Consider the following 20,703-nt stretch of genomic DNA (forward strand, 5'->3'; position numbering starts at 1 on the left):
TGCTTTTATTCATTTGTGTTATTTGATGAAATAACTACTTTGTATGTTTTTACCTCATCAAAGTTTGTGGAATTCAAAGCATTTTCTGTTCGCACTCTTTCCATCTGGACATCTTCATCCTCCCCCCCGGGTTTCTCTGGATTTTGGTGTACATCGCTGCTTCTTGGAGAAATTCTGGAGTCAAAAGCATCCATTAATAATTGATTTTGTGTTTTTATCCTCGTATCAAAAACACTGCATTCTTTAAATCTTATACTTGAGTAGACTAGGTGATTAATAATCCATCATAATCTCTCTTCAATATAGTGAAATCTCCACCCCCCCTTCAAATGCAAATAAGATGCTTGATCTCCTATTAAGGTTAGCCATTTCTTTGGAGTATGTGTCAGATTCACTAATTTTCCTCCATTCTAACTCTGTTCCTCATACTCTCTTCCTTCTATTCTCTCTTCCTTCAACCTAAATCTCTCATACTGATCTTAGAAGACTTTTTAAAAAGTCTTCTTGTATCTTGGAAGTCTCCCATGCAACTATCTGTAAGAGTTATCAATGAAACTGATGGGGAGTAAGATGCTTATGGTTGCATCATTGAATGATGGGAACAGTCTCAGCTTTTAAGTGCCATGAATAACTGAACCAGTCTATGGTCCACCAGCTGGACTTCTCACTATGACAGGAAAAGAGCACAGCTATTGTTGTCTTTGACCTATTGATCATTCTATTCTTCCATTCTGGACCCACAGCATTCCGTAGTCACTGTCAATCTAATCAAATTAAGTGCTATTTAAACTGAATGAGCTGAATGTAACTTCCCCTAGTGTTCCACTGCACAGTGTCAGACAGAGTCCTTTAATATTCAATGTTTTAGGTCTTTTTGATCCACTATTTATAATATTTGATTTAGGTACCTATATCTCTATTATTTTTATTGACACATGGTTCCTACCCCAGCCCCTTCTAGTTCTTAGCCTTTCTTTGTTAATGGATTAATTTATGCATAAAATATTTTAAAACAGTGATCACTGAAATGAAAGAATCAAATTCCATTTCTCCAGACCGAAAGAAGGGATCCTTTCTCATTGATATCTTCCCAAACTTCCATTCCAGACATCGAAGAATAAAAATCAAGGTGATAAGTTGAAGGAAAGTCTGGGAATAAAGAAGTGCATAATTAGAAACACTAATAGAAAATCATTTCATATTAAAAGTGAGTTAGGAATAATTGGACTTCTACAAAGATGCATTTGGCAAAATCATTACCAATTTCCAATAATCTATTTTTCAAACTGTGAAACTAGCAAATTTACTCTCAATCTTATTTACAGAAACATAGGAAACAAATTCAATTGTATGATACCATCACTTTAAATAATTTCCTGTAATAATTATACAGTGTCCTTAAAAATTGGGAGGCATATTATCTGGTTAGTTGATTTTTATAAAAAATGTTCTATTTTTACAAATATTTTATCTCTATGGGCTACAAATACCTATATATCCACATTAATAAAAAGTTCCATTGTGTTTACAGGAATTAAACTAGTTTAGTTAGTAAAATACAAGATAAATTTTAAAGAAGAATGTGTTCTTACAACTAGGAATATCACAAAGGTCTCTCCTTCAAATGAAGAAAACAACCAAAGCTGCAAAAAGAAAGACAATAGTTAAATACGAAAATTTTTGTATTGTGAGTATAAAGCCTGCTTTATTCCTCCCCACCCATTATTCTTCCTCCCCACCCATCAACGAGGGTCAACTATTCTATCACAGTTCAGCTGGAGCATATTGTCCTATCTGGAGAGAGATTCAGTTGGAAGCATGAAGTAGAAATCTTCAAATGTCACACATACTGAACATGTTGCAGAGTCCCAGCCCTAAGCAAAGCTTTCACCATTGGTTGTGAGTTCCAGGACATGGAGCAGATGGTGGCATTACTTACATAAAAAGGTGAGAGCATACAGCCAACTAATGTGATGTGCGGTATTAAAAAGTTCATGAAAAACAGTGAATTATATCCAGGCAATTCTATCAGAAATATGACCGCACAGAAAAACGTCATCTAAAAAGAAAAAAACAAAGCATATTAACCACTCTGAACATCAATAGATGCTCCAGGTTAAGATCCTCATCTTGGAGATATTCCTAACTTCCATTCCCACCCCGAAAACCAAGGTGAAATTAGCGTATCTCCATTTGGCCCGGAGGATCATGAAGGAGACCTCCTGGGTAAATCAAGGATCTAATATGGAGAGCATTTTAAATATAGAAAAGGAAAAAAGGTAGTGTATATTATTTTGGGAGGTAAAATTCAAAATGGTGTATAAGCCATAATCATAGGTAAAAACTGAAATTGAATTCTAATGGGAATGTCCAGCCGTTGTTCCTCAGTGGTTGAGCATCTGACCTATGAACAGGAGGTAACGGTTCAATTCCCAGTCTGGGCACATGCCCAGGTTGCTGGCTTGATCCTCTCTGAAATCAATAAAAATATCTATTTTAAAAAAGATATCTAATAGGAATAAAGCAACAATGAAAGGAGACTATACCAATGGAGAAATATAAGCATTTAAAAACCTGGAGTGGCTTAATAGAAGTACTAAAATACAACATTCAGAGAGAAGAGAAAGTTATAAGAATGTCTGACCTCAGACTTTTTCTTCTCAACTACTGTAATGCCTTCCTAAAAATTTCTGTACTTCTAATTTCTCTCTGTTACAAACCATCACTTCTATGGTTTCCAGGATATTCTTCCTAAAAGTGTATCTGTGATCATATTTCTTTTCTGAATTATTAGCTTCCATGTTGTCTCTTGAGAGTGAGAGACAGAAACATCAATTTGTTTTTCCACCCATTCACTGGTTGATTCTTGTATGTGTCCTGACTGGGTATCAAACCCACATCCTGGGCGTATTGGATGATGCTCTAATCAACAGAGCTACCTGGTTAGGGCTATAGAATAAATTCTTCAGCCCATCATTTAATGCCAGTCATTGTTCCAACCATTATGTTCACCATGACTAGGACCAGACTAAAGCCTGGGATTGGGCCCAAACCAGCAGTCGGACATCCCTCCCGCAATCCGGGACCACTGGCTCCTAACCACTCAACTGCCTGCCTGCCTGATCGCATATAACTGTTCCCCTGCTTGTCTGATCACCCCTAACTGTTTTCCCCTGCTGGCCTGATCCCCCTAACTGCTCTCCACTGCTGGCCTGATTGTCCCTAACCACCTCTGTCTTGGCCCTGCCACTATGGCTTTGTTTGGAATAACGTCCGGAAGACGACCAGTCTACTTAGCATATTACCCTTTTATTAGTATAAAAATTTAAAATACATTTTTATTGATTTCAGAGAGAAAGGGACAAGGAGAGAGAGATAGAAACATCAACGATGAGAGAGAATCATTGATTGGCTGCCTCCTGCACACCCCCTACTGAGGATCAAGCCCATAACCTGGGCTTGTGCCCTTGACCAGAATTGAACCCAGGACCCTTCAGTCCCTAGGCCAACTCTCTATTCACTGAGTCAAACCAGATAGGGCTGTTAGACTTTTAAAGATGGATGGTATCTTGGTAACTTTTGCCTTATCACTGTTTTAGGAATTGATTGTTACTCATCTGTTTAACCTTTGAGCAATCTTTCAGTTTTAAACTGTTAATGACAGGAAATTAGAATAGATGCTTATAGATTACATATATTTTTCCTCCTAATTTAGATAAATTAAGTGTCGCTTTATAGAATTAATTCTTAGTAGAGAGTTGAAGAAGTTGCTTCTGCTTTTAACTAAGCTGGTTACAGTGTTTGCATAGTGTCATGGAGATCTTTGGGGTTATTTCTTTTTCAGTAAAAAGAAAATACAGATCGTTTCCAGGTTTCCTTCAGGTAAATATTTTATGGTGAGAAAAAATGTGGCCACTTTTAAAGAAAGACAGGGTAGAAACAGGGAGAGGACAAGAGGCAGATTTTGAAGAGGATCCATATCTAAGGCAGGGAAACTTTAAATATGTTAGACTCTCATATTAATGTATTTTACCAAGGGCAAATTTAAAGTACTATCCCAGAATTGTACATTACATGTATAAAATATGTGTTCAAATAAAAGTACTTACAACAAAGAAGCCAAAAGACCAAATGCTACAATTTTTTTTCCCCTTGCGAAAAACGAACGAAATTACATATGTAAAGAAAATAAGGGATGTGGAAGATCCAATAGCACATGGGATCTGAAATAAACAGGATGTTACATTTTAGTTAAAGACAAATGCAATCTAGGAAAACATTTTAGATTCAAAACATCGGCACAGCACCAGGTCTGATAGTTATTAATAAGTTATGACCATGTGAATATCAATGAAAACAGTTTGCATCTTCAAAGTTTCTACCTATGTCATACAATGATATTTGTTCAATAATTGTTGTAACTTACTTGAATAACCTGACTTTCAGCTTTAAATATAGAATCTTTGAGGCTTAAAATGATCTCCAGGAAATATATTAGAAGGAAAATCAGCCAGTATAGTGGGACGTCCACCAACGCCTGTCCAAACCAGTAAGCAGAAGGGAAAAGGCCGGAAATCCGAAGCTGGGACCACACTTTGTTCTGAGCAGAAGACAGCAAAAATACAGATGCTATTTCAATTACAGGTTTCATAAAATATGGATTATGCATGAGAATCCCAGTTTCTCGACACCCTCACAAACTCTGTATTGTCAGTCATTTTAACATGTATTCATTTTATTTGGTGTGTAAAGGTATCTCATTGGAGTTATTTTCTGGATTACACATGATATTAACCATCTTTTTATGGAAGTATTTTCCATCTACATATCTTCTTTGGTAGGCATCTGTTTTAATATTTTGCCCATCTTTGAAATTAGGTTAGCTTCTATTACTGGGGTGTAAGAACTCTTTATATTGTTGACACAAATCTTTTGTTATGTATGTGCATTGTGAATATTTCTCTCCCAGCCTACAGCTTTTTATTTGTTTACTAGTGGCCTGGTGCATGAGATTTGTGCACACAGGGGGAGGGTTCCCTCAGTCCCGCCTGCACTCTCTCCAATCCACTTGGGGGATGTCTGACTGCTGGTTTAGGCCTGTTCCCTGTGGGACCAGCAGTCAGACATCCCTCTCGCCATCTGGGACTGCTGGCTCCTAACTGCTAACCTGCCTGCCTGCCTGATCGCCCCTAACTGCCTCTGCTTTCCCGCCTGATTGTCCCTAACCCCTCTGCCTGCCTGCCTGATTGCCCCTAAATGCCATACACTGCCGGCCTGATCTTGCCCCCAACTGCTCCCCCCCTGCCATCCTGATCTCGCCCTCAACTGCCTCTGCTTGCCTAATCACCCCTAACTGCCCTCCCCTGCCAGCCTGATCTTGCCCCCAACTGCCCTCCCCTGCTGGCCTGATCTCACCTCCTATTGCCCTCCCCTGCTGGCCTGATCTCGTCCCGACAACCCTCCCCTGCCGGCCTGGTTGCTCCCAATTGCCCTCCCCTGCTGGCTGATCTCGCCCTCAACAGCCCTCCCCTGCCAGCCTGATCTTGCTGCCAACTGCCCTCCCCTGCTGGCCTGATCTCACCCCCAATGGCCCGCCCCTGCCAGCCTGATCTCGCCCCCAACAACCCTTCCCTGGCGGCCTGGTTGCACCCAACTGCCCTCCCCTGCTGGCCTGATCACCCTCAACAGCCCTTCCCTGCCAGCCTGGTCGCCCCTTACTGCTCCCCTTGCCAGCCTGGTTGCCCCCCAATTATCCCCCCCACCAGCCTGGTCACCCCCAACTGCCCCCCACCCCACAGGCCTGGTTGCCCCACACAGCATGCTGCTCAGTCGTCTCGTTGTCCCTCATTAACACCCCTGCCGAACTGGTCGCTCCACGCAGCCTGCTGCTCAGTTGTTTGGTTGTCCCTCACTAATCCCCCTGCTGGCCTAGATGCCCCAAGAAGGCTGTTCTGTCATCTGTTTGGTTGTGATGGTTGCTGAGGCTTTTATTATTATAGATTATTATAGATTGGTGTTTTACAAAGAACAAAAGGTTTGAACTTTGAAGAAAGTCAAGATATTATTTTGTATGGTCTATGCTTCCTCTGTCCCAACTAAGAAATATTTGCCTACCAGAAGACCTATGATTTATTTCAAAATAATTTTGTATATGGTGAGAATTGAGTGTCAAGAACATGTTTTTCATAACAGTATCAAGTTCTTTCAATACAATTTTCTGAAAAGACTAACCTTACCCCATTTGAATTCCCTGGCAGTTTTATTGAAAATCAATTGATGACATACGTGTGGGTTTGTATCTGAAATGTCTATTCCATTCCATTTCATATATTTATATGATTATCCTTACTTAACAAAACACATTCTTATTTACTACTAGAGGCCCCTGTGCACAAAATTCATGCACCGGGGGGTGGGGTGTCCTCTGGCCCAGCCTGCACCCTCTCCTATATGGGACCCCTTGAGGGATGTCCAACTGCCCGTTTAACTAAACAGGCAGTCGGACATCCCTCTCACAATCCAGGACTGCTGGCTCCCAACCGCTCACCTACCTGCCTGCCTGATTGCCCCTAACCACTTCTGCCTGCCAGCCTGATCACCCCCTAACCACGCCCCTGCCAGCCTGATCGACACCTAACTGCTCCCCTGCCAGCCCAATTGCCTCTAACTGCCCTCCCCTGCTGGCATAGTAACCCCTAACTTCCCTTCCCTGCTGGCCTGGTCCCCCCCAACTGTCCTCCCCTGCAGGCGTGGTTGCCCCCAACTGCCCTCCCTTGCAGGCCTGGTCCCTCCCAACTGCCCTCCCCTACTGGCCTGATCGCCCACAACTGCCCTTCCCTGCCAGCCATCTTGTGGAGGCCATCTTGTGTCCAAATGGGGGTGGGCATCTCTGACCACATGGGGTCAGCCATCTTGTGTGTTGGAGTGATGGTCAGTTTGCATATTACCTCTTTATTATATAGGATAACTGTAGTAAGCCTTGAAGTTAGAAGCATAAATCTTCCAATTTTGTTTTTCTTTTTCAAAGTCATTTTATTTTCAGTTATTTGCATACTCATATAAATTTTGGAATCATTCTGTAGACTCTATTTATTTATCTATACATTAATATTTCCACTTATAAAACTTCCTTTTATTTTTTACAACTTAGGATTTTTGTCTGAATTGGCTGCTCAAGTAAGCGTGTATAAATCGCCTCTTGAAAAATCCTGTAATTATATTACCTTCAACATACAATCATACAAAGTAAGGGAAGTTTCAGTTACTCATCGTTACCTTATAATCATCAATGCTGCTCATGGCAATGTAAGGAGCACAACTGGATGACAAAAGCAGCCAGAACATGGAAGGCATCATGAATCCATGTGGAGTCTCCAGTTCCTTTTGAAAGGGCAAAGAATATAATGAGTTGCATGAACAAATTTGAAATTCATTTTTAAAAATATTAAACAGCCTATGTATAACCCTGCCTTACATCCCTTTTGTTACCAAACTCTTTACTATCTATCTAGTCTTGAAGCTTGATTTTTGGCTTGATACCCACATGTATGGATAAGGAAAGTGCTAGTCACAGGAGAGTACAATTTCACTTTCATTTCTTCATGTTCTCTTTGAAAATATAGTTTGTTAGTTCTATTTAAATTTAAAAAAATTGAAGCTCTAAAAAATTACATTGATTTTTCAAAGCCACAGAACTTGCATGAATCCAAACACTAATTTACCCTGCAGATGTTTACTCAATAAGAATAAAATCCCAGGACCCGGGAGATGACTGATGGAGGAGAGTCATAGAGTACATACTTACCAGCAAAGATGTACTTCTCCCAGTTTGGATACGTGCTGATGGTTTAACCATTCTAAGCAGCCCATTACTCACAATATCCATTAGAACTGGGAAGCAATTCAGTCTCTTGGTATTGCATGCTAATGAAAAACTGTAATTCTAAAATAGAAAAAGCAATGTTATAAATTCTCAGAGATCTTCATTTTTTTCCTAAGGAAGTAAAAATTCAACACTTTAATTAAAAAAAACGTGTTTTAAAAATAGGGTTAAATAATCCAAACAAAAACCAAACATTGTGTTAAATAAACCAAAACATGTATATAGGCTGTATCTGGCTTTCAGGACACCAGGTATTTGGCTTATGGCTAGAATCAAATATTACCATTGTTTAAAAATAAAACAGAAGTTTCAGCATATATGTATTAGAAAATCCTTGAGAGTAAATACATATTTTTTGGACTTAAATATGTTCTTGATGGTGGGTATTGTATAGTATTTATTTTGCTAATGCACATAGTCTGTGTTGTTACACAGTGATTGATATATGAATTATTTATCATACTAATGACTACAATTAACTAAGTAATTAAAGCAGTACTCCTGTATTTGTTTCCAGTTTGGTTTCCTAAATTGAAGGTCAGGGTATACTGATAGTTTATTAGCTTTGCACACCTTTAGGATAATTTCTTAAGTGGAGACCAGCATACCTTGTTGTGACCAGACACTATGATGGCTCCATTATAAGATGGATCATCTAGGCCACTTCTATTTCCAGATGCATCCACTTCCAAAGCTATGTTCTGACGCTCCACAGAATGTATAAAGTCATCAATGCTTGCCCCTAAATTGTAGTTTACTGTATTAGGAATCTCAAAACTAGGCAAATCAACATCAACTTGTGCAGTGAAATAAAAATTCATGGCCTTATGTAATATTTACTGTAATATGGACTGTGAGGATATTTTCCCACATAGTAACATGCCTGCTACTGTGAATTTAAAAATCTACTCACTTCTATGGATTTTACTTTATAATATATTTATTCACTTATGGTCACTGCTATATGGTGCATATGGAATAAATGTTATTCCAAGAAGATTTCAATGAATAACTATACCAATATGGTCTTAATGACATAGATAATCTCTACTAATTAATCACCAAATTGGCTAAATCTCACTTCACTACCACTAGATTATTAATTGATTTTCAAAATGTTTCTTGATACAGGAAGACACTTGTTGAATGGCTATGTAAAGAGCTCCATGGACCTTCTCCCCAGAAAAACAACCATAATTTGTAAAAATTACTAAAAAAACCCCAACAAGTTGAAATTTTTTTATTGTCTTAAAGACATACAGAAAATGAAAAAAGAAATTTATTTAAGAAAAATCTACTAAATCTGTGTAAGAACACTAAGAAACTGTAATGAAGACCTAAACCTTCACAACCTATACCTTCCTTGATTAGCATAACAAAAGCTCCCCTCTGAATGGGTTAGAGAAGGATTCAGGGATTCTACCTCCTCAAGCCCAGTCTATAGTGTCTTCCAGGGAGGAACTGTGTTGAGGATGGTTGTGAACCACTAGTCCATAAATTAGAGCTTTTAATTTATGGGTAAGAAGAGAGCTCCAGATCTCTCAGCCCCCCATTTCTGGTGGTCTCAAGCTTCTACAACATGAAGCTGAAGGGAATGGGAAAGTTTGGTGGCCTGACCTTCCCAGGAAGATAACTGGATATCTATTGAAGTTGCATCCCTTCCTCATACCACACACAAAAATGACCTCAAAATGCACCACAGACCCAAATGTAAGAACTAAAAGTATAAAAACCTTTGAAGAAAATATAGGAGTAAATTTTTGTGATCTTGCATTAGGCAAAACCTACTTAAATATATCATCCAAAGCACAGGCAAGGGAAAAAATAAGTTGCACTTCATAAAAACTAAAACATTATGCCTCAAAGGATACCAATAACGAAGTGAAAAGATAATCTACAGGATGAAATAAAATATTTGCAAGACATTTACAGTTGATTCTTATTATTCACAGTAGTTATGTACTTCTGTAAAATCACAAGAAAGTTATCATAAACACTGAATTAGTGAATACTGGATCAGCGCTTATAGGGGAAACACAGGTTTAGGTCTCTGTAAGCCTCTGGTCTTTACTAATCAGTGCATTTGTTTATTTTATGTATGTTTCTGTATATTCATTGTTAATTCATTAACCTTGATCTCACAGCCAAAAGCACTATAATGCATGCTTGAACAAAGCTAATCTAACACACTATTTTCTTTGTAAGGTATATCACAGCTTTCTTTACTTAGGAAAATTAGATAGGACTTCAGCACTACAATTGGGGGGCATTTTATTTTATTTTTTAATAATTTGGCTTTTTTGTGTGTAGAAATTAGAATCCTCACAAAATGCTAGTGCAGTCACTTTAAAAATAGTTTGATAGTTCCTCAAAAGACTAAACATAGTCACTATATAACACAACAATTCTACTCCTTGGTTTATATCACAACGAAATGAATAAAACAACATTCACTTAAAAGCTAGTACATGGATGTTTATAGCAGCATTATTTATAATTGCCAATTATTAAAAAAACAACCAAAATATCAGCCCTCTGATGAATAATAAAATGTGGTATATTCATTCAATAGAACATTATTCAACAATTTAAAAAATGAAGTATTGACACTTGATACAATATAGTTGAACCTTGAAAACACCATGGTAAGTGAAAAAAGTCAGTCACAAAAGATCATACATGTAGTGTATGGACCTACGCATATTAAATGTCTAGAGTAGCAAATCCATAGAAATAGAAAACAAATTTGTGATTGATCAGAGCTGGGGGCAGAGTGAATGGAAATGATTACTAATGATATGGGATTTCTTTTTGAGATGACAATATTCTGAAATGAATTGCACTGAAGATTACATGATTCTGTGACTACAATAACAACCATCAAATTGCACATTTTAAATGAATAAATATGGCATGTGAGTTCTATCTCAAGCTATTAAAATGTGTTTTTGGGTATAAACTTTTTATTTCGCAAAATGTCATCAGATCATTTATTGTTCCTTGACAAATACTTTCTTAATTCCTGCTCTATTTTGGGCTCGTATATTCATCATCCCAAACCACATAAATTGTTTTTGAACACCTGCTGAAGAAGTAAAAAGCTCATTTTTAATCTCATGTTTACGTTGTCTAAGTAATGCTCTGAACAGTGAATCTATTGGAGACAAAGTATTCACCACGTTATTACCTGTATTATTGATGATTAATAACTGAGTGAGAGGATCATGCGGTGGTTGTCCAGGAGCAAGGAAGTATAAATGGGGAGAAAGTTCCCATGTGTAAGTGCCACCATATGTTTTCAAGGTGATGTACTCCCACAGAATAGGAAAAATTCCAATTCCTAGAATCAATAGCCTACACAGAAGAAAATTGCCAGTGTGAATGCACAGTCATGCCCTAACCTTTTAAAATGGTCTAGGCAGATTCTAATCGAATGAGATCAAGAAATTATGAAAACTAAACATATAGCCCTCTGACTCAGGTACTGAGTACCCTGTCCTTTTCCTACCTCTAAGTTAGAGATGATAAATTGTAGATTTATCCTTTTGTTCATTTCTCTTGTTCCTCTCTGGCCATGAGCCACCCTGTACACTATCATGGGACATGTGTCCTTTAACTCTGTGTCCAGATTCTGCCTCTTCCTGGAATTCCAGTAAGGGGTTCATTCACCAACACATTATACTCAATTTTCTTCATGGCTAATCCTCTTCACTTAGTCCTGTGATGACTGCATGGTTTCTTGAATCTCCAGGTTACATTTTCAATTATTTTTTACTCTTTATTTTCCCGTGCTCTCCATTTCAAGTAAGTTGAAAAAATTTTTTCTTATATTTTCATGATATCTTATTCTGAAACATTTCTCCATTCCTAATTTCTAATTTTATGGTACATCTTGTTGTAATTCTTGCTGAAGGACTGGCATCTCTGGAGACTCAGTTATATGATGTTGCGAATTTAAGCTTAAAGATTTTATTAAATCATGCTCATCTCCTAGTCACATATTCTCATAACTTATTTATTTAATACGTACTTATTAAAATCCTATTTCTTTGATGCCTAATCAATGTATTCATAGACAAGGCACTGATTGATAGCCAAAATCCCTTGGACACCAGGGTGCTACTGAGAGGTGACATGATTCTTAGGAGCAGGGATGGTGCCCATTATGCACACAGTACATAGGAAGAATGAGCTACCATCCCTTAAGAAGGCTGCAGGGAAGTTAGGACATCTAGGTTAGAGCCAGTAGGACATAATGGGAGAGTCAGGACTTCTAGGCTGAGTCAGTAGCATGACGAGATAACAACTAAAATGAGACATTAGTATATGGACACTTCTAAATAATATCTACATAGATATTCACCTGCCATAGAAAATCTAAAGGAGCACAAATAGCCCTATCCAGTTTGGCTCAGTTAAGAGAGCGTCAGCCTGCAGACTGAAGGGCCCCGTGTTCCAATCCGGTCAAGGGCAAAACCTCCAAAAATCAATATTGGAGAGCAAATATTACAGGAAAACAAACATTAATTGAACTTTCCCCCTAAAATTGGTTCTGAGACCTTATAAATTCCACTTGCTAGTCTGCTAGTAGATAAAAACTAGGCCCATGAACTAGATTGAGGATTATACTTTATTCAGTTTTGCAGATGCAGACATGTATTTTTATTTTTTGTTTGTTTTCTCTAGTCTTTAGGCCTTAATATTTTTTAATGCATCGACTGAACAAAAGCTACTGCTCTCTGATACTCACAGTGATAAAAGAGATTTTCTTTCATGCTTTAGCTTTAATAAGCGGACCCTTGCAATTGCACGGATTTGCTGTCTCCACAGAGCCATGCCACCTACTGTTTCTTTCATCTCACTAAGTGAAGAGAGAACTTGTTCCATCTCAACAAGTCTTTCTGTGTCTCCAGCCTCTTCTGCTTGTACTTCTCCAGATGTGGCAATACCTGCAAAACACAAAATAAGTAATGCATGAAAACCTACTTCGGATGGACTTTACTGAGCTTACTATAGGCATTTGTTATACCAAGGACATCACAGATAACATCCCCTCACACTGTAGGCACTTGAACAAAAGGACCAGAAAGAAAATCTTAGATGGACACAGACAATATATTAAAGAGGTTAAGATAAGTATGCAAGATCATCATAGAACCTAGGTGTGACTTGGCAACTTGGTAAAGGAAACAATTATCTTAGGTGCTCACCTAGAGAAACAAGTTACAAATTGACATGCTACACACTAGGGAGTTAACTGTAAATTAAACATAACTATAGCAACAACCACCTTAAAAATAATGGACTAAACATGCCACTATAAGAAATGTTTCAATAAGCAAAATTCAACTATATGCTGTTTATATGAAATGATTTTTAAATTAAAAGCACAAACAGGTTTAAAAAATTTTAAAGTCACAATTTACATTAAAATTAAAGCATTCTATAATAATAAAAGCATAATATGCCAATCAACCAAACAGCTGAAGAGCAGAACGACCTTCCGGATGATCTTCCAGATGAAGCTGGGGCTGCAAAGGCCTACTCTTGCATGGATTTCGTGCATCTGGCCTCTAGTTGTATTAATATTAGACGAATTGGGCTTCAATATAGAGAGAAAGGGACAGAACGCATAGTTGAAGAAATAGTGGCTAAAACCTTCCCAAATGTGATGAAAAACTCTAATCTTCACCTATAGGAGGCTCAACAAACAGCACATAAGATAAACAGAAGGAGGTCCACACCTGAAGACATGATAGTTGAACTGTCAAAGCCAAAGGCAGAAAGCTGCAGGAGAAAAACAACTCATCATACAAAGAAATCCTCAATAAGATCTAGAGCTGACTTCTCATCAGAAACCATGGAGACCAACAGGCAGCGTGATGACACATTCAAAGTGCTTGGAGAGAGATTTAGAATAAGTGTTTTGTCTGAAATTGCTCTTGGAAAATGGGATACAATGAGGGCTATGAGCCTTGGGTAGAAGAAAATGGGCCATTTTTAATATCAAGGCAAAACTGGCAGTGGAGGTAACAAAAGTGACAGGGATGCACTTCACCTTAATATATTCTTGTCCAAAATGGCCTTAATCCTGGAACCCCACATGTAGTAATCATGTTATTGAATCATGTTATTGGAATGGTGTCTTCTTTTTATTTATTGATTTTTAGAGAGAAGAGGAAGGAGAGAGAGAGAGAGAGAGAGAGAGAGAGAGAGAGAGAGAGAGAGAGGTGTTGTTCCACTTATTTATGCATTCATTGGTTGATTCTTGTATGTGCCCTGACTAGAGATCCATCCGGCAATCTTGGTGTATCGAGATGATGATCTAAGCAACTGAGCTACTCAGCCAGGGCCTGGAATGGTGTCTTCTTGAAGAAGATACTGGACCTGGTGTTATGAATACACTTATGTGATAATTTTCATACATTTTATTTACCTGGATCATTAATAGTTGATTTTCCTTCTAGTTTCAGGAACACCTCATTCAAGGTTGTCATGGAAACACCATAATTCTCAATCCCCAGGTCAGGACGGAGATCAAGATTCTCATAAAGTTCTAAAAAACACATACACAATAGCAAATCAAAACAAGCATAGTGTATCAATTAGAATGTAATATTTCCCACTGTAGATAAAAGTCTAGTTATTCTTACCTCATGTTTTAAATACCTGAACACATTGTATGCTCTTAATAAATGTAAGTTACAGTATTTATCATTGATACTATTTTTATCAATAACATTTATGTATTTCATTTCATGATATTCTTGTACACTACCTGGAAATTTATTTGTTCTTTCCAAGGGCAATGTATAGACAAGTTTTCCTTCACTTTTTGCTGATAATTTGGCATCAGGGATGTGCTTTGTAATAATGGATGTTATTTTTTCTTGAACACACATTTCATTCAACTGCAAACTGGTGATAAAAATAGAGCTGTGTTATTTGACATCATCTCCAATTGCATGAAGAAAATTACTTGTCTCTAGGAGACAAAGAAAAATCAAATAAAATCTAATGTAAGAAATAGGTCATCCAAACATGAAATAAGAGGTAAAAAAAATCCGATTATATACAATCCCTACCTCTTATAGTAAAAGATTTAACAACAACAATACTAAGCTTCTTATCTCTGAATCAATCAGTAAATAACAAAATATGTTACTATCTAAAAATAATAATAAAATAAAGTGAAGAGGATGGACAGGAGAGAAAGAACAAGAGAGAAGAAAAGGGGTTAGGGGAAAGAGAAGAAACAAGGAGTCTGTTTAAGAGACTGTGTTAAAACCCTGGGTGAGAGATGATGAGGTTGTGAAATACAATGTCAGTTGAGAAAGTTCCCTTAAATACATACCTTTCTTACAAAATAAGTGTGGTGGATATATTTAATATCACATTCATCTAAACTTTTTTGTTATCTTATATTCTCAATCTCTAAAATCTGCTAATCAATAACTCATATGCTCATACTATACACTCCATATATCTCTATCTGTATCTTTATATCTAACCTCTCTATATCTGGCTATACATCTCCTTATTTTTATTTGTGTATATGTGTATATATGTATACATCAATAGCTGTATATAATAGTCAAAGGTTTCCTTGTGTGCTATGTGTTGCTTCAAGCATCATGCCTTGCTTTAGCCCCTTTCTGGTTCTCCAGCCTCCTCAAGTGGCCGCACCTTAAGTGATACCCAATCCCCCATTTCTTCTTTAGAAACAGACTTGAGCCTGCACACTTCAGCTTCCCTTTGGAGAGAAACACTTTCCTGTCTGAAAGGGAAGAAGCAAAAAAGAAAATTTGTTAGGAAGTTGACCATTATTTCCCCAAAAAAGATAGGCCATTGTCTGTATGATCCAATTCTAATTCAAGAGCTTTTATATTTTCAAATACAGGGCTTCAGAAAGACCCATTGAAATAGACACATTTTAATCTTATTTATATACTTTAGACTGTTGTTTTCCCTTCTAGCCAGTCATAGAGGTGATGCGGATAAATCTTTGTGTATAGAAAATCATTACATTATACGTTTTAATGGATCAAACATAAAATTGTTTGAATATTTCAAGTTGATTTCCTCAAATTACGAGTAAAAGGACCAATGCCTTTGAATATAGACTCTTTCTTCAAAATAAGTGAGTTTCCTGGCAGATCATACCTCCATGTAATCAAAGGATACAAAATCCTAGGAGATACACAGAAGTGGTTGGGAGTCATTACCAGCTGTTCCAATGGCTGGATATAGCTGGATGATCAGGTTACAAAATACAGCTGCTGAGCATATAATCCATATTTCTCAAATCTCATAAAGACTGCATTGTGATGCTTAAAGCAAACCAGCACGTACCAGCCAGGATGTCAGCCTCATCCATGAACTGGGTACTGAACACGATCACACGGCCCATTCTCCGCTCCTTCAGCACGTTCCACACTTGATGCCTTGAAAAGGGATCCAACCCAGCAGTTGGTTCATCCAATAGGAAAATCTACAGTGGAGGGATGTATATAAAAGGATTTTTCCAATAAAGTATGTAGTTCTTCCAGAAAACACGTTGAAACCATATTATTTATATTTCAAAGGGCATTGTGGTTAGGATTTTGTTCTTATATATAATGTCCCATCATAAATATTTTATCACAGATGTCCTTTGCAAATAAAAGGTTGGAACTACTACCAAAAGTTTTAATTTAAAAAATTTTAATCCATCTCTAAATCTCATCTTATTTACCTGAGGATCTCCTAAAATGGCAATCCCAAAGGTGAGTTTTCTTTTCTGTCCACCACTTAAGTTTTGAGCAACGATGTCTTTAATACTGTCCATTTGCAATTCCAGCACAACTCTTTGTATCTAACCAAATGACAACATTTGTGTCATGATACAAGATTCCTTTCTTTTTTTATTTTTACATTGATAAATATAAGGCAACAAAGTGTAATGGTTAAAAGCATGCATTCTGAGCCAGATTGACTCAATTTGAATACCACTCCACATTAACTAGCTAGTCTTGGTCAAATTACTTGCTCTCTTGAACCTCAGTTTCCACATCTATAAAATGGGAATAATAATAGCACCTATCTTATAGAGTTGTTATGGGAAATAAATGAATTAGTATATTTAAAGTTAAGGATAATGCTTGGCATATAAATTATACATAAATGTTAGTTAACAATTTAACTGAGATAAATTAGATTTTTTTGGTCCAACTTTCATACAATGACTTTCCTCAAAGATAATTTAATGAAAGCATAAGAACTCAATGCAAATAGACTTCACGTTCTCATTTTGACCAATACGTTAGTTCTGATATATTTATGTACCTCTTGTTCCACTTCCTGTGGTGGAATCCCTTTTATCTTAGCAAAGAGTCTGAGATTTTCTCTCACAGTGAGGTAGTCAAATTGCACATTGGACTGTGGGCAAACTCCAGTGAGCTTGCTGATATTTTCGAGGTCAGCCATTTCTGAAAGTTTATTACTATACATGGTGACTGAACCTATAACAAAGATTAAAAGTTAACATCAGATTATACTTAAGATATCTTTCTAAATGAAAAGCCACTATAGAGTTATTTATTACATGGTTTTATCTTCAAGGTTTATACAACTCAGGCATTGTGAACTTTCATTTTAGTTGTATGGTTTATAGGGTAGGAGAAAGGTCCCTTCTGCAGATTTTTCCATTAAGATGTAGTCTATATATTCTCCCCTCATAGTTAGGTGTGGTTCTATGATAAATGGAATTTTAGCAAATGTGGTATAAGCAGGGATTGTGAACTGCCTCCACCCTGGGATTGCCCTCTTTTTGCTTCTGGAGTCATGGGCATTACTAGATGAAGAATCCCTAACTAGCTTTGTGGGGGATGTAGAAAGAGAGGTGCTGTGGTGCTAACTAGAGCCCCACATGTGTGAGTAAGGCTATGCTAAAGCGTCTGCCCCCAGCTATTGTAATCCAGACAGAAAAACCACCAGGCAACCCACAGAAACATGAGAAATAAGAAAACATTTTTATTTTAAGCTATTAACTTTGGGAATGCTCGTTGTGACGCAAAAGCTAACAGATACAAGTTGGAATGCCAAAGGACCATGAAAATAATGATCATGAAATAATCAAATTCCATATATATCAATTAAGTATTGCATACCTCTATAGAATACTATAAATTAACTTCCATTTTTTCCTGGTAATCTGTGTGTGTGATTAATGATCACAAAAACTTATTATTAACAGTTGATTTGTCAGCCTGACTTTGGTAGAAAAGAACCCTCTTACCTTTGGTGGGAACAGATAACCCACTAAGAATGTTTAATAGTGTTGATTTTCCAGCTCCACTGTGACCAAGTATTGCAGTGATTTGGCCTTCATATATGTCTAATGCCAGATCTAGGAAGAAAAAAGAAAGAAGGCTGGGAGAAAAAAAGGAAGGAAGGAAAAGAGGTAGAAACGTAGGGAAAAAACCTACAAATTTATTGTGGAGCTAAAATTTGTTTTTTTATTTCCTTGAATGGCCATGTTTTCTATATATATGAATATATTAGGTTGTTAAACTCAAAATAACAAAATATGCTTTTATAAATTTATATGTGCATCCTGTTTTGAAAATTTGAAATTACTTCTTTTAAAACCAAGAAATATCTTACTTGTATACTCTTAAATTCATTGATATTGCCTGGCATATGGCAGATGAATGTTAATATTTACTGACTAATAGTAACATATTAATTTAATCAATAAATGATAGATTAATAGTTCAGTAAATTGTTATGTGGATAAAAATCCTTGGCGTACATTACATTTTGCAAAAAATAAAAATAGCAATATCCACAATAGGTTTAGAATTACAGAAGAAAAATTTGAGTTTGTAGAAAACAACCCAGAATAGCTTTAGGCTACCTCAGTATGACACAGTATATCTTTCTAAGACATATATAATTTGAAAACACAATCAACTTTTTTCTTTTACATAGTTGAAGTAATTGTTAGAAAGGAAATTTTATCATATGGGTAAATAGCTCATTTCAAATCTGAAATATGACCAGTAATTTTTTACCACAAGCAAAAAAAAAGAGTAAAAATCAGAAAATTAATATCAATATAATAACTAAATGGTACCTTTCAAAGCTTCTACTTTATCAGGCTTTCCTTTATATTCTTTTGTAACATTTCTGATTCTAAAAAAGAAAGAAAAAGAGGATTCAAGTTATGACAATTTTCTTCAGTTGGTAATTCTAGGTTTGGCTGACATGATTTCTGAATCTACCCCGTAGGGCATACAAGAGCTGGGAATTAATAGTACTCTCTGGCAATCCTGCTTGTGTGTGAGAATCAGCTAGAGTATTTTCCCCCAGCCTTGGCTGCACATTAGCTTCACCTGCGAAGTTTTTAAAAAAATATATTTTATTGATTTCAGAGAAGAAGGGAGAGAGAGTGAGAGATAGAAACATCAATGATGAGAGAGAATCATTGATTATCTGCCTATTGCATCTCCCACACTGGAGACTGAGCCCACAACTTGGGCATGTACCCTGACCGGGAATAGAGCCATGACCTCCTGGTTCATACATCAACATTCAACCACAGAGCCACACCAGCTGAGCCCCCTGCAAAGTCTTAATATTTCCCTATGCTTGGAACACTTCACCAGATAATATTATTCCAATGACTGAGGTGGAACCTGACATTACTATTGAAGACCAGGATCATCTCTAAACTGCAAAGCCAAAGAAGCTAGACCAAGAGGTAACACAGGCACCCATTCCTGAAGGGCTCATTGTGAACTACTGACTCACATTGGAGGTATCTTTGGTTATCTTGAGTCAAGGTCAGGGTGGAGTAAGGGAGAGAGGCAAAGATCATAACAGTGAGAGCAGTGGGTTTTACAGTCCTACCCAACTGAGCTCAACCCAGCTAGAACATTTAGTAGCTCTGTTACCTTAGCCAATGTACATATTCTGGGTAAATTTTGGCTTTTGTAACCTAATAAATGAGATGCTTTAGGGCTGTGTTGAAGGATGAGTAAAATATTTCGTGTTGCGTGCATAGTGCTTGATTCTTGGTAATTGGTTTATGATGATTATTATGGTAAGAAAAGGAATGGAATTAGCCTGCTGTGTGCTATTATAGATCTGGAATGCTAGGCATTTTACCTATTTTATCAGGTACATATCCATAAACTGAATCAAACTTATGTTTCTTATTTTGTCATCTATTCATCAAACAATCCAGGTTCCATTCATATTGAACTGTTTAGATTTTCTCCTTTCTGTTTTAATCCCATTTTACCATCACTCTACATAGTTCTTATAGTTGAGTGAGCTGCTAAAGAGATAGAAAAATTAAAATAAACATATAAACACATCAACTAAAGTCACTGCTTTGCTTCCAGTTGATCTGCTGGAGATTAAACCTAGTTTAGGTCACAGGACAAATATAAGATAAATATGAAGCAGATTAAAATAAAAAATGAAATGGTTCTAGAAGCTCAGTAGTCTGGCATAATCTGAGACAGTTCAGGAAAGACCGACATATATGTTGGACACAGATGGATGCATAAAATTTGAATAGTCAGGGATGTTGAGAAATTTCTTCTTAATTTTTTATTTGACAATAAAAGTTACTAGCACTGAACAAAGCACATTCTAAAAGGCACTTCTCCCTCAATTCCCTTTATAACTATTTTCAGGTCTTCTCTTTCCAACTCTGTCATCTTCTTTGAAAGGGCAATAAATAAAAAAGAGAAGTTTAAAAAACTGAGAGAGAAAAATAGGGAATATAATAAATGAGGTGGGAGCCATGTGTGAATAAATGAGTTCAGGCA

General features: G+C 36.9%; 1 protein-coding gene across 1 annotated transcript in view; it reads right to left on the bottom strand.

Moving 5' to 3' along the window:
- LOC114227989 (ABC-type organic anion transporter ABCA8-like) overlaps window positions 1-20,703 on the bottom strand; it is a 56,421-nt gene that overhangs the window by 17,062 nt on the left and 18,656 nt on the right. The window contains exons 11-27 of the mRNA XM_054709442.1: window positions 18,999-19,057; window positions 18,159-18,269; window positions 17,207-17,382; window positions 16,617-16,736; window positions 16,235-16,373; window positions 15,569-15,659; window positions 14,661-14,800; window positions 14,319-14,438; window positions 12,633-12,831; window positions 11,070-11,236; window positions 8,491-8,624; window positions 7,805-7,942; window positions 7,276-7,380; window positions 4,427-4,600; window positions 4,110-4,223; window positions 1,058-1,149; window positions 54-174 (exon numbers count right to left, since the gene is read on the bottom strand). Coding sequence (XP_054565417.1) covers window positions 54-174; window positions 1,058-1,149; window positions 4,110-4,223; window positions 4,427-4,600; window positions 7,276-7,380; window positions 7,805-7,942; window positions 8,491-8,624; window positions 11,070-11,236; window positions 12,633-12,831; window positions 14,319-14,438; window positions 14,661-14,800; window positions 15,569-15,659; window positions 16,235-16,373; window positions 16,617-16,736; window positions 17,207-17,382; window positions 18,159-18,269; window positions 18,999-19,057 — 2,200 coding nt within the window. The remainder of the gene's footprint in view (window positions 1-53; window positions 175-1,057; window positions 1,150-4,109; window positions 4,224-4,426; window positions 4,601-7,275; window positions 7,381-7,804; window positions 7,943-8,490; window positions 8,625-11,069; window positions 11,237-12,632; window positions 12,832-14,318; window positions 14,439-14,660; window positions 14,801-15,568; window positions 15,660-16,234; window positions 16,374-16,616; window positions 16,737-17,206; window positions 17,383-18,158; window positions 18,270-18,998; window positions 19,058-20,703) is intronic.

This window comes from Eptesicus fuscus, chromosome 20, assembly GCF_027574615.1.
Source record: "Eptesicus fuscus isolate TK198812 chromosome 20, DD_ASM_mEF_20220401, whole genome shotgun sequence".
In the NCBI taxonomy this organism is placed as follows: Eukaryota; Metazoa; Chordata; class Mammalia; order Chiroptera; family Vespertilionidae; genus Eptesicus; species Eptesicus fuscus.